Here is a 27,539-nt window from a genome sequence, read left to right on the forward strand (position 1 = left end):
ATGACAAATCGAATAATGTAAAAACGTCAAATACCACTGTGCTGTGACCACAAATCATAACTTAAAAATACTGTCACAAAAAAATGGAAATTTGAAAGTTCGTCGAGAAACATAATTATTAGTTACATGCATGTATTAGTATAGTATTTAATGCAATCAAACAATTGCTTGTACACAAAAATGAAACTCGAAGTATTGTTGACAACTGTGCTAGCGATAAGTTACCTTAAAGTTGAAATCAGCTGTAAGTTTCAATGTATTTTGTAACACGGATATGATTCAAGGTGAAGTGAGAGTTTATTAATGCTGAACTAAATAAAGTACTACGTATGAAATATCATATCGAGTTTATTTTGCGCAAATGAAAACTTAGCAACAGTATTCTAATATTATTAACAATAATTGTCATTTGAAAAAGAAGCAAACAATCCCTTGCCAAATATTTATACCAAATTCTTTTCCTTGAAATTATAAAATTTTACGGTTTTTTTTTATACTTAACAGGTTTAAGCAGGAGATGTATACAGTGTAGATCTCGAGGAGAGCTTGGGTCATGTGGAGACCCTCTACCCTTTAATATAAGTGATCCTGAAGCAGAACACGGTGTGCATATTACTGCTTGTCCATCTGGATGGTGTGCCAAGAGAATTCAGGGAACCACTGGCACATTTAGAACTGATGGTATGTTTGAAATGAACCTGTAATAATAAAATATGATTAATTGGAAAAAAATAACAAAATCTATTTGTTGTAACTTTGTTTTATAAAAAATAAATACACTAGTTTTAAGGTGTTTTTCATAAAATTAAGTAAAACACTTATTCAAGATTAGAATGAAGTACATATTAAATAACCTTAGATAAACTTCCAATAATGCAAATGCACTATAAGAAGAAGATGATAAAACTACTTGGATTTTTTTAACAAACATTAAATGCTCATCATAGTCCATATTAGTTCTTCCATAGCTGTGGCCTACATTAGGCTCATTTAGAATTTTTACCTCTGCTCTAATTATTTATTCAAAGAGTTGTCATACATTTCAATTTAAAAAAATAAAAATCTATTATTTTAACAAGCCACTGAAATTTCTCTTTTGCTTAAAGCTGATTGATTATCTAGAATTTGTTGTCTCTTCGTATCACCTGTTGTTGGGTGACTGGCAAATTTGCCTGATTGGACCAAAATTTTGTAAAGTTATAACTTCAGGGAGCTTCACCACATGAGGAGTGGGCCTCAGTCTTCTCTATATAACTAAATTATAGAATTATTTATAGAATTATTATGCTAGAAAAAAAACAATTAAAAATAGCAGTAAATCTCATTCATAGGTGCTAAATAAAATAATACACAGGCAAAATTGAGTTATGATTTATCTATGTTGAGAAACGAAAACTTAAAACTGTAAATTTGTTTTAGATTATGGTGCGGTAACAGAAAGGTCCTGTCTTCAACAGCCTCCTAGTGATTATGAAAAAAGATGTGCGTATACCATGTGGAAATATAAAAGGGTATATGTATGTTTCTGTAATGGTGATTTGTGCAATTCAGCTCCAACAATGAAGATGTTTTCTCCTGTATTATTACTCAGTATTTTTATCTTCATAAAGAATTATATTTATTAATCCACATTGATAACTTTATCTTCGATCTTATGTTATTGTTATTTTTTTCTTTTATTATCCACAATATTCAGTGTCCATGAGCTGATCCAAGAATGAATCTCTGTTGTATATTTAATTTAGTTTTCAGTTATGTGTGGTAGCTCACCTGGTATCAATTCTATTTGGGCATGGCCTAACATTGGCAAATCAGGGTCAGAATTACTTTAGTGTGAAGTTAAAATTAGTAAATAAGAGAAAGATAATACTGATACAGACAGGTAATTGAAACTAGTAGTTGCTTAAGGTAACATTAGATCCATTACTCTATATAATAATATTCAAGATAATTTTATTGCAATTTATTTAACTATTTTATATACAAATGTATTCAAAGTTAAACTATATCAATCAATTTGTACTATTAGTCTTACGTCTATATACAGTAATATTATACATAAGATGTTTTTGATAAAATATAAACTTATTTTGATTGGAATTTACAGCAAAATCACAATATTAATTTTAGAATTTTTTATTAGACAAATATAACTTGTTTATATTTATTAGGAATATTTGGAAATTTATCCGTTTTATATTTTAAGCCTGCTAAGGCTTCTTCCAATGACAGGTTTACCAGATTAGATTTATGTTTATGTGAAAATATATACTGTAACATTCCATTAAACTATATTTTGAAGAAAAAAAACACAGGAGATTAAAAATGTGCATCACTAATAATGATTCCGTCCATTGTTGTGTATTTTTAATTGATTTATGTGTTCTGCAACTGTGATTAGTTACTATTGTGACGTAATCTAGTATGTAATGAAATAAAATTCTCATGATATGCTACCTGTAATGGTTTAAATCTGATATATTGGTACTTAAATTATTAATGAACATGTTCATAATATAAACGACATTATGTACCTTAGATTTATATAATATGTACTTAAGAAGGATCAAAGTATCACTGCCTACGCGTTACGCATAATAGTTTGTGTACTCAATGTAATATATTTTATCTATACTCCGATATACACTACGAGCACTGTAAGATGTGACGTCAATTTAGTATACTGCCAAGCCGTTGCTTTATAGTCAGTTAGCTATACTGTGTGCTTAGTGCGAGCTCTTTAACGTTCTCGATAGGGTATAAGTTAACTCAAATTTGTTTGCAATTAAAATAGCGCTCCTGGCGGCAAACGTTCTAACTCCATACAAAATTGAGTTAACTTCTACGCTGTAGAGAACGTTAAAAAACCCGCACTAAGCATACTGGTTACTGTTTAAAAGGGAACGCAGTACAGTATACTGACATAGACGTCTTTGGCGTTGTTTACACTTCAACAAAAAAAAAAGGTTTAAATTTGGATTAATTTAAAAATTGAATAGTCAAGTTATTATCAGTTGAATGAGTCGCATAATAAAAGTATACTTTTTGGTATATGAAAATATTGTTTTTCAATCAATTTAACGTATAATAACTTAATAACTAAATTATTGAAATGAGGTTATGCACAGTAAGGGTCATCACATAATATAAGCACTGAGAGTGCCTTACCTCAGAAACATCAGTGCTTACAGTAGAAAAATGGCGATTATCTATGAGATCATATATTTCCCTAGGATACTGCGACTGTATACTATCAATCCATAATGGAACAAATTTCTCGCCAGTAAGATCAATGAACAGTGCTCGCAGTGTATATTGGAACATAGCCTATCATGGATTGGTTTGAGACCGCCTCATAAGTAATTAGGTCTCGAATTTTTTTATCCTCTTAATGGCATTCCGTTAATTCAAATACAGAACGTCCATGTTTTTTTTTATCTTTAAGAACATTTTTTACTAAAACGACAATGCGCGACACTACGGTAACATAACAGAAAAATAGCGATTTACTAGAATTAGTGTCCGTTCTGTGTTTGAAGTACGATCACAATCACTGATCTCACATCATCTTAGACTTAGACAACATCGAATATATAGATCCACTTTATGAATTCCATTTTTTATCTTGAACAAACAATGCGGTAAATACTAGTTTTAATAGCTACCCACAATTTTTTTTTAAAGTAGAGCGGTTATAGCCGACTTAACCTAATAGGTGTATGACTCTAATAAAGAATTTAAAAAAAGAGCGGTTATAACTAATTCATATTATGAACCACCAAGGTAGCTGACCAAATGGCACGCACGTTTTCCAGAAATTAAAGTCCTGTGCGTTTACAGATTTTGAATTATTTCATTATGTAAGAAATTTAATAAGTGAGAAAAGTGATTGTTGTAGTATTTTAATATAGTTTGTAATAATAGATCCTACCTATTCGCTGGTAGCCCAGGAGGCTATTGCAGCTACGCCTGAACGGGGTTCTGTTCTGCCACCGGTTTCATCTTCGAGAACATTTCCAAATACACCACGTGTAAGGCCCATAATTTTATATAATAATTAATTGCTGTGACAAACAATTTCAGCAATGTCCTTTTGATTTTTGAAATATTTTATTTTGGAAAATAAGGGTTAAGAGCTTACTATAAAAGTGGGTAACTTTAGATTGTGAAATATATATGCAATAAGAACACCATTTCATGAGAATTTAATTTATTATTATTTTATATAATGTTTATATGGCTTTTGAGTATTTTTTACATTTTATACAATTAAATATTTTTTTATTATAGAAATTGTTTTTGATTGCTAAGTTCGATTGAATGGCCAGGTGTGACGTATGCTCCCAACGATATGTGGTTTCAAATTATTTTTGACACGCAGTTCTTGATTTTCAAACAGAGACTGTATGTGTGGGATCTCGTGGAAATAAAGATGTCCATGGTCTTTAGCCCTTTGTACTGCAGCAACTGCTTCAGACCCCTCTAAAAGGTAAGGATCAAAAGTTTCAGATTCTGCAAAAAAAGGAAATGTTTTTAATTTAGAAAGAGTCAGTTCATTTGCATAAATTCTGATTTCCAATTTATTCCTAAAGATGGGTAGGTTTCATTAGGGCCTATTTCGTGTTAATTGCTTCCTGAAATCCATACATTCGCTGAGGTTTTTTTTTTATTGACCTTGTAGACCGGCAAGCATACGATGCATCTGATAGCGAGTCGCTCATGGATGTTAGTAATGCCAAGGGTACAGTCAAGCCACTGCCTGTCGTTGCGTACTTTCTGCAAACCTCATTTGAAAAAGGATGTGTCATAGCGCTTAGGGAACACTGGAGGGGAGGTCATTCCAAAGCCGATATGGTACGTGGCAAAAAAATCAGAAAACGAACTCTTGTTAAATGGAGTGGTTCTAGGTGGTATAAATGAACTCTGCGCCAGTGGCAGGCAGTGCGATGGTAAAAACGAGACGATGGGAACATCTGCAACAATACCTCAGAGCACTCCCCATGGAACATACGTCCCCCATACGAATATCGAAGGATCTAGTATCAACGCTATTTATTGTCAGATAGCGGAAACACAATACTAGAGATGTGTGGAATATTCTCGATATTTCTATGGATGTGGTATCGGCTATAAAAGCGTTGCAGAGATGGCACGCAGTCGGTTAGTAATCGGAACTATTCGAAGCGAAATAGCGAACGGATCACCTGAAGCGAAGCGGAAGAAGCGAAAGCGAATTGAAGTTTTAAAGTGTTTGTTGAGTGTTTTAAGTGTTCTAAGTGTTGAATACAGTTTTTAGTTGTACTTTGGTGGAATTTTATTTATCCCGAACCCCAGCGCGTAGCATTAATATGTTATTTTAAAGAGATATTAAGTATCATAAGGAGTAAACAACTGTGCTCCAGGCATTGCTGATTGTTCATGAGCACCAGTGAATACTCAATATCAGCCGTCCGCTTACTTGTCTGCTATCAAAGGGAATAAAAAAGTACTTAATCTTCTTTTTCACTTCGAGGATGTTTGCAGTGGGCCATGTAAGTACGAAACATGTACGCAACATTTTGTTTTATTTCAATATCTCACCGGCGTCGGAACGTCGTCCAATGGTGAAACGGGGTGGTGGAATTGGCGGTAGAAACAGTCCTTCGGGCCATAAAGACTCCGGATCCGGCGAGTCCACTTTATAAGGAGACGGAGGTAATATCGGGATCGAGACTTCTGTTGAAAAGCAATACCTGAGTTCAATTTTACATTTAAGATTTTGAAATTACATGTTTCAATGAGTTGTTTTTCAATCAATATGAGAAATTACACAGAATTGACGCAGGATGGATGAAATGACGGCAGGCCACGGGCACCACGTGTGACTCACATATTTCTGTTCCCCTAAAAGGGAAGATATATAAGACCTTAATATGGCCTGCCGTCTTGTATGGATCAGCTTGTTGGACGACTAAAGTGACGTATAAAGGCGATTGCATGCAGCAGAGATGCGAATGTTGCGATGGATGTGTGGAGTAACGAGAATACGGAATGAATATGCTAGAGAAGTCTGAAAGTGGCAACTGTGACAGAGAAGCTGAGAAGTGCGCGTTTGGAATGGTATGGACATGTGATGAGACGAAATGAAAATGAGGTTGGTAAGAGAGTGTTATCTACGAATGCGGAAGGATATAGAGGAAGAAGTAGACCTAAGAAGAAATGGATGGATTGCGTGAAAGACGACAGTGTAAGACGAGAGTGAGCTAAGGAATGGTATATGATAGAGGAGTATGGAAGGAGAAAACATGTTGCGCCGGTCCCAGGTAGTGGGCTGGCCTCCTGCTCTACTCCCCTACTGGGAGTAGCGCAGGAGAATGATGATGAGAAATTACACATAATATTTTTGGGGCTTACTCTTTAAATCGTGGATGGTGATGAGATTATAGCTTACTAAATGTGGTCTAATTTCGGTCGTTGGTAGTACTAGTAATTACAATTTTACCTCTGTACCCATTGGATTGCCAACGATTGGCGATTCCGCGATCTACCTCTTCGTCATTGAATAGTATACTAGGCTTCGTGTAAGGATATCCATTGCCACGTGTTGGTAGAATTTGACCTGTAATCGAAGTTAAAATCGAAGTTATTGTTAACGACTTAGACAGGAGGTGACAAGCGTGTACTTGTGCTACCTGCCGATACGGACTGAAAATACGCCCTACCACCAGTTTTAATGGAAAATAGTAAATAATAGTCTTATATAATAGTACAGTAGGAAAATAATAGTATTATTAAAAGTTTTTTTTATTACGTGGTACGAGTGAACGAACTCACGGCGGAACTGGTTGTAAGTTATCGGGATCAATAGGCATCACAAAGTGAATTCCGCCATCTGGAGCCTTCAGGTCAATTTTTTTTTTCATTTACTTCAGATTTTACATTCACATTATAGTCATTAACATTAACATTTAGCATAGAATACCAAAATTAAAATGATTAGTGACGCAAATTACTTAAGGTATTGCGGTGTTCGTGTTTTATTTTCATTACACTGTGTGATTCTTTTATCGTGCAAGTCATTTGTGAACATAAATTAACCATGTATCTACTTTGTTACAAAAATTCCTACTTGCTTGCGGGATCTGAACACCGGCATAGTTGCATCGCTCGATACGAGTACACCGGGCGTCTTATCCTTTAGGCCACGACGACTTCAAAAACTTATCTGTGTAGGTTTCCCGCCAGTAGTTATTTCTTTTTGTGTAATTTACTATTTTTTAAACAATTCATTAGGGTCCAAATAATTGTAACCAATTTACACTTGATACTGACCTCTAGAATTCCCAACAGGAGGTTGATTGGGCCTCCTGTCGTAGACAAACACAGGGTCACCGACCCCGTGCGTGAAGGTGAGTGCTGGAGTGCTTACGCTCACATGCGAGTTAAACTTTGTGCTTGCTGAAATTTGCCTTACAATTAGAAGTAAAATAAAGATGCCGCAAAAACAAATCCAAGCAAATCCTTTCACTGGAGCCTGAAAAAGAAAAAAAAAATCATACTTGTAAAATGTCCTGTAAGATCTCTCTATGGATAATTAGTTATTCTTATAATGGCAAATAATAAAAAGAAAACTTGTCGAATTTCCGTTATCAGTGCAAAGTATTACAAAGGCCGTTCTATAATTAATTTAAGTTTAATCAGTACTATTTTCTTGGAAAACTTATTTCAAAATGTGCGTTCTAAGTTTTAAACGCCCGCCTTTTCAATAGGTAATTAAAAAAATTATTACACAATAAAAAGGTGAAATATCTAAACGTATTTTACATACAAGGTACACATTACACATGCCTCTACACTATGGTAAATCCCATTATAAATAAAAGTAGGGCTCTAAGACAATAGAATTGACCACAAATTGCTTCACTCATTACAATCTACACAAGAATATCTGTAAAGTAAATGTAAAAGCAGTCTTTTTTTTTGCACGTGTACGATGAAATTGACTTTTTTTTATTGCTTGGATGGGTGGACGAGCTCGCAGCCCACCTGGTGTAAAGGGGTTACTGGCCCATAGACATCTACAACGTAAATGCGCCACCCACCCTGAGATATAAGTTCTAAAATCTCAAGTATAGTTACAACGGCTGCCCCATACTTCAAACCGAAACGCATTACTGCTTCACGGCAGAAATAGGCAGGGTGGTGGTGTCCACCCGTGCAGACTCACAAGAGGTTCTACCACCAGTAATTACGCAAATTATAATTTTGCGGGTTTGATTTTTATTACACGATGTTATTCCTTCACCGTGGAAGTCAATCGTGAACATTTGTTAAGTACGTATTTCATTATAAAAATTGGTTGCGGGATTCGAACACCGGTGCATCGCTACACATGAATGCATCGGACGTCTTATCCTTAGGCCATGACGACGTTGCCTGACTTTGAAAAAAAATCATGGAATTATATTAAATTTTACCCATTTCTCCTTTGTTGTCATCCAATTACCAAAATTACCAAAAATGCGTACCTACTTCTGATGACAACATAATGATATCGATCTAGATTGATGATTAATGTAGAAGAGTCTTATTGGATCTCTTGGTTGACTACTATTATAGTAAAATTCATCGAGTTAAGGTTGGCATGTCTTATTAGATTTGTCTGGCGTATTTAAATTCACAAAATGTTATTTGTTTTACAACTACATACCTTCTAATATTTAATTATGCTTTATGGAAGGATAAGAGAAGTCGTAGGAGCGCATATGATACAATTATTGACGCAATGTAGGTACGGCTTGCGTGTAATAAATAGAAGGTTCATCCTTGACGTAAAATTGGTAGAGATCCTCATCACATAAAAGTATTGTTGGGTATCAGCATTTTTTTGTTCGTAGCTTTTGGTATTGCCACTTTTTCATTCAAGTGCTTTTTTCGGAAATATTTAGTCGTACTGTCGTTGTTGATGCCATGACCGACATTTAGCATCAGTTGGGTCTTTAGCCCGTTTCTGAAGCGAAATTTAAAATATTTATTTTGTTGATGAACCCATTTTGTTTCGTCTTGAATGCAATCACATTGGTAAGGAGTAGAAAGGATTATAAAATAGGTGAAGTGACAGGAGTTTGTGCGGGCAGATATAGTGTTGAATAAACAACGCTGTAAGCTAAAAGCTACTGTGTCCATTTATTTGTCGACGTTCTCTCGCGCATTCTCCGTTACGAAACTTAATGCAGCCTCTCAACTCATTACAATTGGATGTATAATACTAAACTCAGATATAATTCCAAGTTTATAGCCTTTTAAATTGGTCATAAGAACGATCCTTGCATGATTAGTACTTAATTCGCTTTTAGTACTTATTACAAAATAGTTAACATCAAGATATAAATGGAAACGGAGAAAAATGTTGTCACGGGTACTCATCCTTCTGCATCATTTTGCCAATGCCAATGCTTAGGATATGATATCATATGAACACTTCAGTAGGTGTTTGTTGTTGTTGTTGTTTGATCATATTAAAGTTGATATGATAAACAAACATTGTCTACTATACCTATTATGATATATTGGTGCCTATACCTGTAAAAATCTGTGTTGTTTTTGACCTTCAGTTATAGGTAGATAGGTGGGGCACCTACCTACCTATAATAACGAAGAATTAAGAATTAATGAAATTAATGAAGACAGCATGAAGGCTTACTAGGTAGGTAGGTAAGTAGGAAGGTAGTTTGAATCTAGATGGAGATTTTCGGTTTCCATAGCTAGCTGTTGAGCTGGAATATCGCACTTTTGGAATGTCATATATCTGCATAAGGCAGCAGCAGACACTTGTTGAAAGACTCAAAAAATAGTGAATAGGTCAAATACTAAAGGTATTGCACGTGGGTGAAGAAGCGAAAAGTTTTCAACTTTATACATAATAGTGTGGATATTAATCAATAAGGGCAATACAAACAAAATTCTTCTCTTCCGGTATTGCAATTGAACACGTTTTTGCGCATTAATCTATATTTTCAATTGTGCAGTATGTATTAAATTAGATTATCGGTCATTCCCGTGTTCTACTTTCTAAAGATGCAAAAAATTCAATGACAAGTGACTGCGGTTTCGAAACACGTACATATGTACCTGACCGTGGCCTTGTACATAACTAATGGATCTCATAACGATTTAAACTATAAAGAAGACTTGTGAAGGTGAAGTCGGACTCATTACAATACCTACTGTAATTTCGAAGACAATGCATAAGAAACACAGATCCGGAGCGTTGAATGAAATTGTTAGATTAAAATCGTTATAAAAACGGTGCAAGTATTTACGGTATGAGATCAAGAAAACATTAATTTATTTTCGTGTTTAATCTATATTCTATATCTATATATATAAAAATGAATTGCTGTTCGTTAGTCTCGCTAAAACTCGAGAACGGCTAGACCGATTTGGCTAAATTTGGTGTTGAATTATTTGTGGAAGTCCAGAGAAGGTTTAAAAGGTAGATTAATATGAAAATACTGGGAATTTAATTAAAAATAACAATTTCGTTTTTCCTTTGATATGTCCCCCGTCGGACGAATTCTTTTTGGTTGTTTTAAGTTTATTGTATACAAAAGTTTAGGTCTTTTATTTATCTATTGAGGCACTACGAAGTCTGCCGGGTCAGCTAGTTATCGAATATAAATTTACGGCTATTCGAACAACTCAGTATCCGCTAAGCAGTGAATTGGCTGTGCTCGTCATAGTTAATGGCATTCGTTTACAACTTAAATAAAATAGTAAAACAGTTTCCTATAAACAAAACAGTATCTTTTGTTAAAAAATACAACGTGATATAATTTCCTAGAAACAGCTTAGTGCTTTGTACCATGAACATTTAGACGACGCGAGTCATTAACTACTTACTGTCCGCAGTCAGTGGATGTATCCACAAGCAATCAATCTATCATGTCTTGTCAAAAAGGTTACTTCAGCAAATAGAACGTGATTTAAGACAAAGAGTCGTTTGATTATTGATTCATCAGTTCATTTGACGTTTGTTTAGTGTTACAAAATTCAGTTCTCATTATCAAGTCATTCATTACCATTCAACTCTGCTTCGTCGGTGATGTTAAATCATTTCATTGCTTCAATAAAGCGGATCTGCCAACGAATTTGTCACGAGCTTATGACTGCTGTTAGAATGATCACATTTGTTCCGTTGACTTATCAAGGTCTGGTATGTTTGCCGCATCACGAACTCACGTTAAGTAAGAGCAAGTGAATAAATATATTCGGTACGATCTTGGTTGACTCACTAATAGAATGTATCAATTATGATAATAATATGTACAAACCCTTTGTGTATAGAACGGGTGTAAATAATACATTCGCGAAGTCGACGCTTTAGATACGCCTTAACGGATCCTTCTCATCGACTGTTTTCCCTATTTATTTGGTGGTAGCGTAAGGGGCTATTCCAGTTTCTCGCGGAAGGGTAGGTGAGCTTATGGACTCAACCTGAGAGAATTTACTAACCCTAGCCCTAGCAAGAGCAGTGCTTCGCAGGATCTACCGCCGCATCGGATTCGTGACTCGCTGGGAAGATCCGGCGAGAAACTCAGTTTGCGCTGTGTGTATGGGATTGACTGTCAGTGCTATTAAAAGCTACCGGTGGCAGCAACCAAAGTCACCAAAGCACAGGTGTACGTCGAACGTTGCGGCGATTTGACGTATATATATACCTATATATATCTAACTATACTGAGACCTTAGAACTTATGTCTCAAGATGTGTGGCGCATTTACGTTGTAGATGTCTATGGGTTCCAGTAACCACTTAACACCAGGTGGGCTGTGAGCTCGTCCACATATCTAGACAATAAAAAAAAAAAAATATATACTTTAGTCTATAACATTCACCCGCTGAGTTTTCGGATCCGGAGGGAGAGACTAACAAAGCAGTTCTCCTTGAGCTGTTAGGCTTCTTCTGGAGGCGCTTGGTCAGTTGATAGCAAACCTTTACCTGCTGGCTGAGCTCTCCAGTTCGTCTGTACGTCCTCGTTAAGCGGCAAGCTTTCTAGAGAAATAAAGATCCTTTCGTCTCAAAAACTAAATCAATATATGAATAAAGACTCAGTTGCAATAGATGCTAACAAAAGCGGCATCCTAAGCCGTTTTAGCCATACTAAAAAGCGAAAGAAAGAGAAGGATCTGTCTAGATGTACTTACTTAAAGCGTGTTCGTATATCGTGACGTAATATAAGCGAACCAGCAGACACACTCCCCGTTATCCAATACTAGTAACACCCCTCATAGATGATTCTCAATTGTCTCACATTGCGTACAAACGAGAAAAAGATTATTATAACATTGTTATTCATTAGTTGCTGTTCATTAACACATGCCAAGAATCATTTAAAATCATACATACCTACCCGTGAGATACTATCAACCCTAATTAGGATTCGGAAGCACTCAACCTAATCATACACGCCCATGACTAAGATAACATCCATGAAGTGCTTTGCGCTTTTAAATATTTATAAAATTATACGGAACGTTATGTTAATGGTTTAATTTTATATACGCTTCGTTATTGACGAGAGCGGACCAAAAAAATGCAAATTTCGAGTTAAATTTACTTCAGAATAACATTATAAAGACTGTATAACCGGGTGAAAGATGATCGGGTGATCAATGTTTACCGGGTCTCATAGTTATCATAAGCTGTCATACACATTGAGACCTAAGGTCTAAGTCTTGATTGTATAGCGATGGTTTTCCCAACTCTTGAAATCGGAATCCCTGATTGTTTTGTATTAAATTTAAACAGACAGAAACATAATGAAGAGGTATATAGATTTAAGTATATGGCGGCATTCAGATTTTTGGACTACAGTAACTGCTTAACGCCAGGGGTCGTCCAGCTTTTAGAAGCAATTAAAAACTATCAATAAAATTGTCGAAGGTTTATAGATTAGATACAAAAAAAATATTAATTTGGAACGAGAAGGTTAAATTTTAATTCAGTGGACAGTACTTTAAAACTAGTACGCACTTTTAGGGAGATTAAAAACTTATCCTTCGATAAGACTATGCGTCACGATAATCGCCTTATCGTTGCCGCTGCTTACTACTCCCCGAATCCTATTCACGCAGGAGCAAGTCACCGTCGTCGCCCTAGACACGTCCTTACGGATCCATCAGATCTAATAACTCTTGCATTAGATACCTTCAGCTCTAACACTAGGAGCAGACTGAGAAACCCCGGTAACCGTACCCGTCGAACTCGAGAAAGAGGCCGACGTGCAACCTAACCCATGCATCAGCTCGCTGAGTTTCTCGCCGGATCTTCTCAGAGGGTCGCGATTCCGATCCGGTAGTAGATTCATTAGCGAAGCAGTTGCTCTTGAGTTGTTAGGTCTCCTTCGGAGGCGCTCGGGCAGCTGTTAGCAAATCCCACCCCTTCTGGCTGAGCCTTTGCTCGCCCTTCTGTACTGGTGAAACTGGAAAAGTCTCCGGGCTACCAGTAATAGTTCAATCATAAAAAAAAAACTTATAAAGCGCGACAACACTCCGTTGTAAGTCTATAAATATAGAAAGTGAGATTTTTATTAATTTGTAAAATTAATCGCACGTTACCTATTGTGCGTTATTAATTGATTCTCTTATCGATTGGCTGTTGTTATATCTTTACTGTACCTTGTAAGTAACAAATTGATGTAATTTTTTTGTGATTAAATTTCTAAGTTATAGCCCACGAGTATATTACCACTACCATAGCGGCGTTCCGTTTCCATTAGCAGCAAAGTCCGCGCAGTGACTCATGGCCCATGATCAAGGCTTTCTCACTTACCTTACAAAATTATCATGGATTCACTAAACTTTGTTAACTACATGGCAATGACAACTGTACTTCTGGCCCACGCTTGTCCCACGCGTCATTTACACGTTTGATGTATAAAGTTTCAGCATATAGCATTTCTTAATCGTAAACGTATTGCTTTAGTATTGCTTTGATCGCATACAATACTTGCTTGTGTTCATGAACAATTGAAATAAAAGCTAATCGGCTCTGAACACTGAAAGCGCTTGAAAACCTGTATTACATAATTTTAAGTACAAAACTTCAAGTTTCTGTGCATTACGTTTCAAAAATATTCATCAGCTTAAAATAATTATTTCGGTTTCGCGAGTCTTATATTAAAACGAAAAATTAGTTTCAACTACGTCCGCAATTTAAATTGCTTTTACTCTTTAATCTCACATTTGTTAGTATTCTCATTGTTTTTATTTTCCCGTTTAACAATTTAGTGATCATGAATGACTTGGGTACAAAATAAATAAAAATATGCTTTTAATTAACTGTATTTAAAATTATAAAAATTTTTAAAATATTAAACGGAAACGATTCCAAAACAGGATGTTAATATATGAATATTTTTAAATAATCAATTAATCTTTATTTAATTTTTTGGCATCAAGCATAATTGACTAATACTTAAGATTGTCTTCAAACGTATATAACTAGTCAGGTCATAAGTATTGTCACACAGTAAAAACTTTTCTTTTAGAATGCTGGCCACAAAAAAGTTTATTGAATTCGAATTTCGAATTGTTCATGAAAATAAAAATGTATACTTTTAGAATTTTACTCATTTTTAAATATGGAGTGGACGCTTAAAGAAGACCGTGTTGCAGTTATTGCGTTGCATCGTTGCGGTTACGCGCCAATTCAAATTTTTAACATACTGAAAAATTTGAATATAACCAAAAGATTCGTTTATCGTACCATCAAACGATACAATGAAGACTCTAGTGTAGATGACAGGTCAAGAAGTGGTCGCCCTCGGTCTGTTAGGACTCCAGCAGTGATAAAAGCTGTGAAGGCGCGAATTCAAAGAAATCCCAAACGTAAGCAGAAACTGTTGGCCCTTCAGATGGGGTTAAGCAGAACCACGGTGAAAAGGGTGTTAAATGAAGACTTAGGGCTTCGGGCATATCGAAGAAAAACAGGACATCGTTTGAGTGCTCGTCTAATGGACCTGAGACTGAAGAGATGCCGCGCTTTGTTGAAGCGGTACGCGGGAAAAAAATATCGGGAAATTCTTTTTTCGGATGAAAAAAATTTTACCGTAGAAGAGAGCTACAACAAACAAAATGATAAGGTGTACGCACACAGTAGTGAAGAAGCGAGCAACCGTATTCCGCGTGTCCAACGAGGTCATTTTCCATCCTCGCTCATGGTATGGTTGGGAGTTTCTTATTGGGGCTTAACAGAGGTACATTTTTGTGAGAAAGGTGTAAAAACTAATGCAGTTGTGTATCAAAATACAGTCCTGACGAACCTTGTGGAACCTGTTTCTCATACCATGTTCAATAACAGGCACTGAGTATTCCAACAAGATTCGGCGCCAGCTCATAGAGCGAAGAGCACACAAGACTGGCTGGCGGCGCGTGAAATCGACTTCATCCGGCACGAAGACTGGTCCTCCTCCAGTCCAGATTTGAATCCGTTAGATTACAAGATATGGCAACACTTGGAGGAAAAGGCGTGCTCAAAGCCTCATCCCAATTTGGAGTCACTCAAGACATCCTTGATTAAGGCAGCCGCCGATATTGACATGGATCTCGTTCGTGCTGCGATAGACGACTGGCCGCGCAGATTGAAGGCCTGTATTCAAAATCACGGAGGTCATTTTGAATAAACTTTAGTGTCATAAGAATCTATGTTTTGTTAAGTTCATTTTGGTATATGAATGGTTACATAATGAATAAACTTGTTTCAATTATTTTACATTAAACATGTGACAGAATTTATGACCTGACTAGGTATAACTAACTAGCGGACCCGACAGACGTTGTCCTGCAAAAATTCATTCAAGTCGATCCAGCCGTTTAGTTGTAGTATAGATAAATAACCTAGATACCAACTGCAGCGCCATCTGCCGGACTGATTTGTGAATCTAAACCATCCAGGGTGTCACCCAAACGCATATAAAAAATCATTCAAATCGGTCCAGCCGTTTAGGAGGAGTTGAGTGAAGCGTTACATAACGATACTGTTAGTAATAATGTGGGCTACTAGAATGTTTTCAAATAAGTTCCAAGGTTTCGAGGTACCGAAATATTTTCCAAGATTTTCATACATATTTCGTCATACTTTGCAATGTACCTTTTTTTTTTTTTGGTCAGGAGGAAATTGCCGGATTTCCGCCCTTCCCTGGGGATAGAGGGCGGAGAATGTCGGAGTCGAACTAACTAAAAACCTTCTGTCGCTCCCCACGTCCCCACGTCCGAACCTCGCATGAGACAGAACTCATGAAAAGGCAAAGGGGAGAATGTGAAGCGTTTAGTGCGGAGCACATCTCTCCCATCACCCTCTCCCTCGGGACGCCGGACCGGCGGTCGTCGGCGCCACGACCACCAGCCCTCTCGGTCGGCAGGCTATCCGGAGCCCGCCTAGATGGCGCCGGTTAGAATAGGTTATCCTACGGAATACCCCACTGGGTCAGAACCAGCGTGGGTCGAGGATAGCCGGCCTTCCATCACCCGGATGCTCTTACGTAAAACGCGCGCAGAGCAGCTTGCACGTCGTCTTCTTAGGCCCCCTTCGCCGGTCCCCGACCGACATGTTAGGGAGACCCGAAACACTTAGAGGGCCAGGGCTTGGGCGAGATCCGCCTCCCTGGCCTCGCTCGACGGCGGCGGGCCTGTGCGTCTCTCACGCGCCCCGCCGCCTCCTTCTGCGAGATGGTGCACTCGCAGAAGTCGAGCATCGTCTTCCACGACTCGTCGTCACCGAGCATCGATGCCACAACACTCGGCAACGACAAGTCATTTCCTATTTTTGCGACGAGGACACGGTGCCACCCCTCCCATGCGGGGCAGGCGACGAGCGTATGCTCTGCCGTGTCCAAGTCGCAACCACAATGGTGGCACTCTGCAGTCGGCTCGGCTGTGATTCGGTGCAGGAACTCACCGAAACAACCATGCCCAGTGAGCACCTGCGTGAGCCGGAAAGTGAGGCGTCCTCTGTCACGATTCACCCAGTTCACAAGAACCGGGCGAATCGCCTCGACGGTCTGGACCATGACTCCAGCACGGACCGCCGAGATTGGGCCCTCCGCGCTCTGACCACACTGGGGCTGGGACGTGCCACGCCCCGGGCACGAAGGTCAGCCCGCTACATATAGTCAGCGGCGAGCGCCTCCGCCTCCAGGACCCAAGGCGGCGTCCCAGGCAGTACACACGCCGCCTCGAGATGGTGCGATAGCCACGGATGATCCTGACCGCGATGGTGCGTTGCGGCCGTTGCAGCAGCTTCGCTACCCCCACGGCCAGGGACTGGCCCCACACGGGCGCCCCGTATAGGGCCATTGATCGCACCACCCCCGTATAGAGACGGCGCGTCACCTGGTCAGGCCCCCCCACGTTGGGCAGAAGCCGGCTTAGCGCGCCGGCCACCCCCAACAAACGAGGGACCAGGTTCTGAAAGTGAGCACGGAAGTTCCAACGACTGTCCAGAATGAGGCCGAGGTACTTCAACTGCACCCCGACCTCGATACGGACGCCTCCAACCATGATATGGGCATCGACAGGTGGCACTCTCCGGGGCCTGTGGAACTACATGGCCTCGGATTTACTGAGCGCCACGTCGAGGCCCAATCTCCTGATTTTGCCGACGACATGCGCCACCCCAGCGGTGGCAAGACGAGCAGACTCAGCAAAACTCCCCCCCCGGGCCACGACCAGCGTGTCGTCTGCGTAACAGATTACGCTTAGGCCCGGGAGGAGGGCACCCCTCAGTACCCAGTCATACCCGATATTCCACAAAAGGGGGCCGAGCACCGACCCCTGTGGAACACCGCGCACGACCGGGAACCTGTGCACGATCCCACCGTGTCCGGTACACGTGACCGATCTGTCCTCCAAGTAGGAACCCACCAGTCGGCGAAGGTAGAGAGGCACTCCGTGTCTTTCCAGTGTTGCAATGTACCTAATGCATAAGCTCGTCACATCAATCGATTAAAGTTTCCTCATCAAATCATAAATATATAGATTCTGTAAGCAATCAAATCATATAGGTACTATATGCGAGTTAAAATTTGACTTAAACCACATTACGAATGTTCGAATGTTACGAATGTTTTGAGTTCCGATGGGTAGCTTATTTAGGAACATTTACGACTTTCTTCTGACTATCTATTCTTGGTAGTAGTTTTATTTAATCCATATTTTATTTGCTTATCGTTAACCACTCTAGGTTTGCGTCTAGGAAGAGGCGACTTGGGTCTGCCATACTTTATTTCCCGAAGAATCACGACACAACAAAGGAATCGAACATCATGCTGTTAAAAATATTTTATGTAAGCTCTTTTCTTATTAATATTTTCTACCGAAGAGTTTTGTACAATACACTGAACAATTATTGGGGTGGCTATTATAACAGTTGTCCGTGAGCCATGATTATCACTAATACAAGTCGCCTGCATTGGATAGCAATAAAATAGATAAGTCATTTCGTTTTCTTTTTTAAAGATAATAATATTAATAAAATAGATAAGACATTTCGTTTTCGTAAAAAATATTAGAAATAATTTTGAAACCCGTAGGAGTTTTAAAAAAGGAGAAAAGCGTTGTTGCAGAATGCTTATAAAAAGTAGTTACATTTACCAGTTTAAAACATTATTTTAGACGACATTTCTTAAAAAGGAAACGAGTGAATTGTAATAATATGAATGCCAATACAGAGAACAAACCTCATTACAGATTCAAATGGGATACGCTTAGATAGGGAAAGTTACCTACTTTATAATAGTTACGACAAATCGATGCGAGGACGTGTGTTAAATAAAATAGCTCAAATGCAAATAAACGACGATATTATGATGTCATTTTTCGACTTCACTGAGTCTGTGTGTATTAATACCGTACTGTCACGTGATCAAGTTTATCGAACACGACGTAAATAGGCAATATTTTTTTGTCTTAGCTACCTACTAATTTTTTTATTGCCTTTTTATCCCTACCCAAGCTGATAGCCTTGAGAGGCTACTTCAGCGTAACCTTAACTAGTAGGTGAGCTCACGTGGCACAAACCAGAGTGATGTTACCACTGACCCTAGCAAGAGCAGTGCTTCGAAGAATCTACTATCGGATCAGAAACGCGACCCAATGCGAAGATCCGGCGAGAAACTCAGTGGGCTGTGTCTATGGGGTTTTATTGCAATTATAGAGGTTACCCAAGCTTATGTCAGCAATGTCATGGGCACAGTGAAACCTGAACCTGAGTGCTCTCCGCAAACCTCGTTTGAAAGACATGTCATAGCGCTCAGGAAACAAAATTTGGTGATGTCCATTCCAAAGTCGCATTGTACGTGACAAAAAAGCTCTCTGGTTACGCAATATAGATGAACGCAGCGGTTCCAAATAGTATTAAAATCAACTCCGGTGGCGGGCGGTCCGCTGGTAAAAACGGAATGACGTGATCACCTAAAACATTATCTCTAACATTAATTTAACATAATCCACAGATTCGGTAGAATCTGGCGCCAAGTTCCGTTCAAAAATCCCGTTGTTTTACTTACTGCTGTAATTATTTAAAAAAAACTGATTTTTCAAATTAACATCTAAGACAAAAGGTATTAACATCTCACAGGTAGATCCTCACAATAGACCACAACTCACTAACAACTAACTTTACAATCGCAATTGTGAATTGGTTGTTAGCATATTTTTTTTCATTCAACAGTTAGTGGATATTCTAAGGCGATTGACAATCAGTGTAGAATATGTACTTTATTCATTGTTCAATCTCAGATCTTAAATTACTACAGGTACGAACAACAGAAGCTTTCTTAAAGTACTCCGATATCGTGAGTTACAATAACGTGATGTAGAGTTTGCTTGTACGGTAGGTAGTTATCTTGTCAATTCGATGTACTTCTGATAAATTGAAGGATACAAGATGTGAAGGAAACTCTATGCTTACGTATTTTGTAATTGTAGATGCATTTGTCCGAAATTTGTTGTTACTGTTGAATATGGTGTACTAACCTGTCCCTACAATACTACAAAGAAACCGACGTGATTATTGTTTTTTATAATAGCCACGATATGAAGTAGATTTTATCATGAATAACCGTTACCATTTTATGAGAGACTCGTGACTATGCAAAACATGTGAACCATGTCCATACTGGGTATTTCTAAGCCTAGTCTACAGAAGTAATTTTGTTCAAACCAGATTACGGATAAACTGTAACAAGGTTTCGTAAATGATTTATTTTTTATTTTTAACTAAACACAATAAATATTATTTAATCACGATTAACGAAAAGTATTTCTCTAAGTGGCATATATTATCCTGTCTTATTAATTGAACACTAGAAATTTATTTTTATTTTTTATGGCTTGGTAGGGTGGACGAGCTCACAGCCCACCTGGTGTTTAGTGGTTACTGGAGCGCACAGACATCTACAACGTAAATGCCGCCACCCACCTTGAGATATGAGTTCTAAGGTCTCAGTATAATTACAACAGCTGCCCCACCCTTCAAACCGAAACGCATTATTGCTTCACGGCAGAAATAGGCGGGGTGGTGGTACCTACCCGTGCGGACTCACAAGAGGTCCTACCACCAGTAATAAATCGTGTTAAATTAATAAGACGGCTAGCCAAAGCTACAATTAACTCATAAATACAATCAAAAACGATTTATTGCGCCAATTTCTACGGAATTCTTGAATTGTAAGGATAGTTTAGGTACTGGTAATGTAAGGAGACAGAAATTTAACAGTCCTGCCTTGAAAAAGTACAAATCCATTATCAAGCCCATCATTTTTGAGAGACATCTTAAGTTACGATTACGTGTTATACACGCGGTCGTGACTACAATACTTTTGAAGATCAACGCGACGATGACGATAAGCCTAAAATATTATGTATTTAGTAAAATTTTGCACGTCAATAGAATTTGACCACGGATATTGAACAATATAATATGTATATGGTAAGCGGATTTCTGTAAAAGGCATTCCGTGACATATGTGTATCAATTTGAGTGCCCAGCGTATCCGAGGAAGTGGAGCAACGGAGAATCGTGCTCCACGGCACAGACCGACAATGGGAACTATATTGCCAGATGCGATTCGATTCGTTGCGCAAACGCATCGACCTTCACACCGTCATCTAAACCCGTTCTAATTGTCTGAACATGCATTTCTTTAACCACCTAAATTAGTATGCAGCGGTGCATTACGATTTGAATGAGAGTGATTTAACTAAACCTACGTCCCATTAAAATTAAACAGGCAACGGTGTCTGCTTCTGGTAGGTACGTATTACTAAAACCTAGTTAGTAACAAATTTTAGAACGAACTCAAAACGGAGAAAAAACCGTCGCTAAAATTAATTAATCGAATATGTGCTAAAATTTGCAATCGTATGAAATTTCACCTGGTCTATACTTATCAGTATCAAATAACAGTGTTTTAAGCCAGCGAACATTTAGTTCGAGATGTAACATTGATTCATGAATTGTAGAAGGTGCATCGCGTTAATTACGCTTCATATTGCAATCGAAGCGTAAATATATGAAGGTAGTCAGTGTTTACCGAAATTAATGAATTCATAAAAAAATATTTACGATCGATCAAAGCGATTGCTTTATAACGATTATCGATTTTTGAGTAAACGAGGAAGTTTTTTTAAGACGTGTACCTACCTAAGAACACAGGAACCATAAAACAAATTTATGTACCGATCGAAAACAAGAACGTGATTAATTGGAACGTAAATACGGCTGTCAACGAAGATTCCTCAATAAATACTAGAAGTTAATGTTTGAAGTTGATTGGGATCGAATGTTTGGTGGGCACCAAGGATAGTCACGTTGTGCGTGCTGCAAATATTCAGCAGCCATACCATAGTTATTACCAATAATTAGATGTTACGGTTTTTATGACGGATATTTAAAATTATACGATGATCATGCTACAAGTATAATATCAGATGAAAACGGGCCGGCAATTTTGCGGTTGCAATCCTTGAATGTATCTATATATTAATACGTGAAGCAAAAATGTTGTACCCCTTTTTACAAAAATTGTGCGGACGGAGGAGTATGAAATTTCCCACACTTGTAGAGAATATAGAGGAGTGCACAACGCTATTTTTTTTTAATTATGCATAAGAAATACATTAAATCAATAAAAAAAAACATTACACACACTATCATGTATTTGACACAACAAATATACATTAAATATATAATATTATTTAAACGTTGTGTTTATTGGCAAACGTTTGTTATTGCTTAAAGTCTGTGGTTGAATTGAGAATAGATTTTATTATTGTTTGTCTTTAATATTATTTGTCTCTATTGTAGTCTTAGCGAAATAATCTGTGATTAGGAGTAGAAAAAAGTCTTTGACAATAGAACCGTAATAATGTTCAAATTTATAATTTCAATTATTTATCGTCGAATTTAGACTACTGCGGGACCACTAGTATTATTAAACATATATCATCCGGCTTACACTACGGGGGTCTAAAATTTTAAGATTATAATTTTTATTTGTCTATGAAGTTATTTAAGCCTGAATCGTTTTTTGTCAAAAATTCCGTGTATAACGGTCATAAAATTTTCTGCTGTAAAATGCGCATCGGAAACATATACGAGAGCAAATATATGCAGATCTCGAATAATAAAACAGATAATGATATTTATAATACTTTTATTATTTTAGTTTTATGGCCCGATTATTTTATATCATGTGTTTTATACAATAAGATCCATAGTAGAAATAAAATTATTAATTTTGATATAAATTCTGATTCCGGTTTGGAATCGAAAGAAGGTTCCGGTCAGTCAGGATCACTAGCCACTATTTTGTCTTTCTTATGGAGTCCAATCTACCTCTTGACTATAGTTATTAGATAGATTGTATAAACGAGTTTTTGCAAAATGGCCGAAATCTCCCATTATTGACATATCTCAAGCTTAAGATTCATTTAATCTTTTACATTTCTCTTTTCGTTTGTTACTGATATTAAAAAAAAAGGTTCCTTTTTATTACTATTAACGTTAATTTATAGATACATAAAAACAAAATAATAAATTTTTTTGATGGTAAATGGCATTTAAATGACGTTCTCATTTAATTTTGTTGAAATCGCTTTTTATGTTGTTAAAAATTGGCATTAAATTTTGCAAAACATACGTACGTTCGAGAAAGTTGATAAACCCTTATGAACATCATGGTCCATAATGATCCTTTCAGAAATACTCAGCGGACACTCATCGTGAGACATGGAGCCAAATTCTCAATTGTTAAATAATGATGGGCCCGCCTTTGACAAGCCTAGGATGGTGGAACCAGCTCATATGGGCTAACAATATGTGTTACCAGTGAATGTCAGAGAACGCTGTTCCTCGTTACCCGGTGAATTATATACCTTTTTTTTTTGGTCAGTAGGAAATCGCCGGACTCCCACCCTCCATTGGGGATGGAGGGCGGGGTATGTCGGAGTCGAACCGACTAAAACCTCTTGTCGCTCAACAACCCACGTCCGAGCCTCGAATGAGACAGAACTCATGAAAAGGCAAAGGGGGGAGAGTGAAGCGTTTAGTGCGGAGCACATCTCTCCCATCACCCTCCCCCTCGAATTATATACCTAGTCGCTTTTAAGATAAAGGTAGTAGGGTGGAGTTATTCTAGGTTGAGACAACACAGTCACATTTCACTAATGTAAAATTATGTTCGAGAAGGAATGCATATAAGGATTGCTTTCGAAGGTTACGTATTTGTAAATGTTTTCTACCTTAAATCATTCTGAATGAAACAGGAAAGGCACAAGTAGCATCTGGGATTGAAGATTCCTAAACCTTGGTTTCTACATTATATAATATATAAGGTCTAAATAATATATAAGATATTTCGTATAGCATAAAATGTGTGCTCTAGATTCCCTGGAAAGGAGCGAAATAGGTTAAATACGTACCTGGACTAAGATGTATCGCGGCAAAAAAAATATAAAAGACACATACAAAACTACGATATGTTAAACAAATTATTTTTACTTATAAATAATTAAATAATGTTTCAAGTTTATGTAATAGCTAAAGTGTTTAATTTGTAGTTAGAAGCTTAATGTCGCACAGATCTGAAAGAATGCACTTTGCGCGCAAAATCTTTCGTAATGCAGTAATTCCATGATCTTAATTCTATGGCTTAATTTACCGTCCACGAAGACTTGCGTTAGTAGATTTATACATATTAATTTAATTGATGTTAAGACCAAACGAGTTGCGTTAAAAAATAATTTTAGTTTAAAAAAGCGGTATAGATAGCTCTATGAAATTAAATATAGGTACAATATATTATTATGTACTTACCATTCTAGAAGTAAATAATAATATTTTTATGTAATGAAAATTGTCGATTTTAGTTTCCAAAAAACACCTTTACACTAAATTTACAGTTTAAAACTTTGACAAGATTTTAATGAAAAAATTTGCCGCCAAGTTTTGTATAGGTTCTGTACGCATGCGCAATGCGAGTGCACGTTTCGTCTTCTGGCGCTGTTTTGCCTATGACAAGCGGAACCGTTCGCTAGGCTCTTTCTCCAGAGCCTCAGTGATTAAGGCCTGCGCGCAAGAAGCGTTTTATGAAAGCATGCACTGTAAGTATTTCTTTTTGCGTTTATTTAGATGTGTGGATGGACAATCGAATTCACGATCCATGTGGTTATAAGAGTTTTCTTCATAGACACCATAACATGAGCGTCGTCGCTTATATATCACCTTAAAACTACGATAAGAGGTTGAAGTCTTAATTCTACGTATTGAATTCGATGTCTATTGTTCATTAAAAAGGGAGATCATTGAAAAGGGAGTACTTGTGTCGGAGTCTCAAAAAATGTGTGTAGTGGAATAGACTCCTAGCGACCGAAAATATGTCATTTTCCTTCACTACTGTGTCTGCAACTGATATAATTATATTTACAACTTAATTAGAAAATAATTAGAAAAGTTCAAATCCATGTATAATACCTACTTTTTCGTAGTCAGCTGACTATGGATCTCCTCGTGTTAGACGAATATTAAAAAATAATTTTAAATTATACGTATGACAGAATCATTCATTCAATCAGTATTAACATGTTAGAGAATATGTTAAAATATCTACTACTTATCTGCCTGCCTACTATGTAATATAGTGATTCGTATTTAACAGTGTGCTTAGTGCGAGTTTCTTAACGTTCTCGATAGCGTAAAAGTTAAGTTAATTTTGTATGTAGTTGGAACAGCGTTCTTAGCGGCAAACACACGCAAACGATCCCATTCCATACAAATATGAACTAACTTTTACGCTATCGGAACGTTAAAAAACTCGCACTAAGCACACAGTAGAGCCGTAGTAAGGTATTTTGTAACAGTGTCAACCAACATCGAATTGTTGAGTGAAAACTGCTCGTCACCTCAATCAATACTTGATCCACAATAGTGGATTCGCCGAAGACTCGCCAGGTTAAGTGCCAGGGCTGACAGGTGCCTCTGTTTATTTTCGCTTTTTATTCAAACTACATAAATAAGAACGGCTAGCTCTTCAAATTTGTAGGTGTAAGTGTCGAGTATCTATATCTATATCTATACTAATATTATAAAGAGGAAAGATTTGTTTGTTTGTTTGTTTCGAATAGGCTCCGAAACTACTGGACCGATTTGAAAAATTATTTTTCCATTAGAAGCCGACATTGTCCCTGATGAACATAGGCTACTTTTTTTATTTTTAATTTTAATTTTTTTTTTTGTTTCATGTGTTTTAATGTTTCCGAAGCGAAGCGAGGGCGGGTCGCTAGTAATATAATATTATAAAGAGGAAAGATTTGTTTGTTTGTTTCGAATAGGCTCCGAAACTACTGGACCGATTTGAAAAATTCATTTTCCATTAGAAGCCGACATTGTCCCTGATGAACATAGGCTACTTTTTAAAATTTTTTATTTATTGATTTTTTTTGGTTTCATGTGTGTTTTAATGTTTCCGAAGCGAAGCGAGGGCGGGTCGCTAGTCAATAAATAAATTGTTGTTACCTACCTAAAATTAAGTACCTACCTAAATACGAGAAGCAATAAACTTATTAACAAGATGAGAATTCATATTTTAAAGAATTACAAAGGTCCACTAAATTTTATTGAACTTTTTGAAATGTTTCAATTCATGAGAATGTTCTTAATGTCAGAGAGACAAAACATTGTCAAGTTTTTAGTAAAATGTGTTAAAACGAATTAATATTGTCCGCGTTTATTTTTATGCGTATTTATGTTATTAAATTTTGAGACTTATGTTTTACAAAAAAACATTCGTAAGGAAATGTTTGCAGAATTTATTGATATACTCGATTTCATATTAATAGAAAGCAATAGCTTGTATGAAAAACTCACAGACAACCTTATAATCATACTAAGGAAGAATTTTAGAAAACCCAGATGCTGTGATAATTATCTTGTTTAAGACCGTATTACAAGTAATTCAGTTAAAATCTTGGTGTGTAATAATTTTATAATGGAAGAAGAGCTAGTATTACCTTCATCAGTCATTCCCACTTTATCTAATACAAGCCAAAAAGATAATAATATTGAAGGATCCCTAGAAGAAAAAAACACTGACCATCCTGACGAGAATAGTAAAGAGAATCGTATTAGCATCAAGGAGCAACATACTGAAGAAGAATTAGCTGTAGACACAAAAGATGTAAACGGTGATGAAGAAAATGTTGATTTCAAATTAACAGGAGACAATGAAGAAGTTCTGGAAGCGACAGAGGCAGAAGGAAAAGGTGAAAAAGATGAGGAGCAAATTAAAGAAGAAAATAAGCCAGAGGAAGAGCCAATTGTGGAAGAAGATGTATTTATTGAAGAACCTCCACCTGATCCTGCAGCTCCTTTTGATTTTAGCGACTCAAAAGAGGCTCTAAAGGAGCCCTTTGAACTGAGACCTGATCAACTGGCCGAAGTCGAACAGCTTTGGGATGTTTACCAAAATTATACTCCAGCATATACTGACATTGACGATTATATAACAGAAAAAGAATTAGTTTACATGTTAAAGAGCCTTCTTTTGATGACATACACTCCTGAACAGCTAGAAGAGTTGATTGCTTATTGTGTAAGACCACCTCATGCCGAGGGCCATATAACATTTGAACAGTTTCTGAAAATGGTGACAATCAGACAAAGAGATTTTGAAATAGAAGATGAATTGCGTTCGTCATTGCAAGTTTTCGATCCCGGCAGAACGGGTACCATTGATAGGGAGTATTTTAGAGAAGTGCTAGCGAAACAAGGCCATAAAATGCCTCAAAAGCAATTGGATAATCTCATAAAAGAGGTAGATATGTCTAACGACGGAACTATTGGCATAGAAGACGTTGTCGGTACCATGTGTATTGATCTGAATAAAGAAGACTTAATGATGCTTAGAGCATCAGTTTATCCACCAGACGAACCTCCAGTGGAAGAAAACTTTTGATATCTGCCTACAAAATAATAACAATGTAAAACTTAATTAAATTATG

General features: G+C 37.2%; 3 protein-coding genes across 4 annotated transcripts; 2 read left to right on the forward strand and 1 right to left on the reverse strand.

The window, feature by feature from the left end:
* Positions 1 to 4,293, forward strand: rtv (QVR superfamily protein rtv). Of its 2 annotated transcripts, none has more exons than XM_028185253.2 (3): positions 1 to 244; positions 505 to 681; positions 1,420 to 4,293. In XM_028185253.2, exons 1-3 carry the CDS (start codon positions 151 to 153, stop codon positions 1,623 to 1,625), a joined length of 477 nt encoding a protein of 158 aa, XP_028041054.2. In that variant the 5' UTR covers positions 1 to 150; the 3' UTR covers positions 1,626 to 4,293. The 2 variants fall into 2 exon arrangements, with proteins under 2 accessions (XP_028041054.2, XP_028041055.2); XM_028185254.2 differs by having other exon boundaries at positions 4 to 284.
* On the reverse strand, positions 1,951 to 24,583 carry LOC114251073 (uncharacterized). Its single transcript, XM_028185255.2, has 5 exons — positions 24,358 to 24,583; positions 7,312 to 7,513; positions 6,482 to 6,598; positions 5,581 to 5,715; positions 1,951 to 4,512 (listed from the first exon to the last, which is right to left on the reverse strand). The coding sequence occupies exons 1-5, from the start codon at positions 24,358 to 24,360 to the stop codon at positions 4,307 to 4,309; spliced, it is 663 nt and encodes a 220-aa protein (XP_028041056.2). The 5' UTR covers positions 24,361 to 24,583; the 3' UTR covers positions 1,951 to 4,306.
* A 1,914-nt stretch (positions 24,584 to 26,497) lies between these two features.
* On the forward strand, positions 26,498 to 27,539 carry LOC114251082 (uncharacterized). Its single transcript, XM_028185265.2, has one exon. It carries the CDS (start codon positions 26,528 to 26,530, stop codon positions 27,491 to 27,493), a length of 966 nt encoding a protein of 321 aa, XP_028041066.2. The 5' UTR covers positions 26,498 to 26,527; the 3' UTR covers positions 27,494 to 27,539.

The sequence above is a fragment of the Bombyx mandarina genome, chromosome 13 (genome assembly GCF_030267445.1).
Source record: "Bombyx mandarina strain Sakado chromosome 13, ASM3026744v2".
NCBI lineage: Eukaryota > Metazoa > Arthropoda > Insecta > Lepidoptera > Bombycidae > Bombyx > Bombyx mandarina.

Coding starts and splice junctions, on each gene's coding strand:
- LOC114251082 (XM_028185265.2), top strand. CDS start 26,528: ATGGAAGAAGAGCTAGTATTACCTTCATCAGTCATTCCCACTTTATCT.
- rtv (XM_028185253.2), top strand. CDS start 151: ATGCAATCAAACAATTGCTTGTACACAAAAATGAAACTCGAAGTATTG. Junction 245..504: donor CCTTAAAGTTGAAATCAGCT/GTAAGTTTCAAT, acceptor TATACTTAACAG/GTTTAAGCAGGAGATGTATA. Junction 682..1,419: donor TGGCACATTTAGAACTGATG/GTATGTTTGAAA, acceptor AATTTGTTTTAG/ATTATGGTGCGGTAACAGAA.
- LOC114251073 (XM_028185255.2), bottom strand. Junction 6,599..7,311: donor TCCTGTTGGGAATTCTAGAG/GTCAGTATCAAG, acceptor CTTCGATTACAG/GTCAAATTCTACCAACACGT. Junction 4,513..5,580: donor TGGACGACGTTCCGACGCCG/GTGAGATATTGA, acceptor CTTTTTTTGCAG/AATCTGAAACTTTTGATCCT.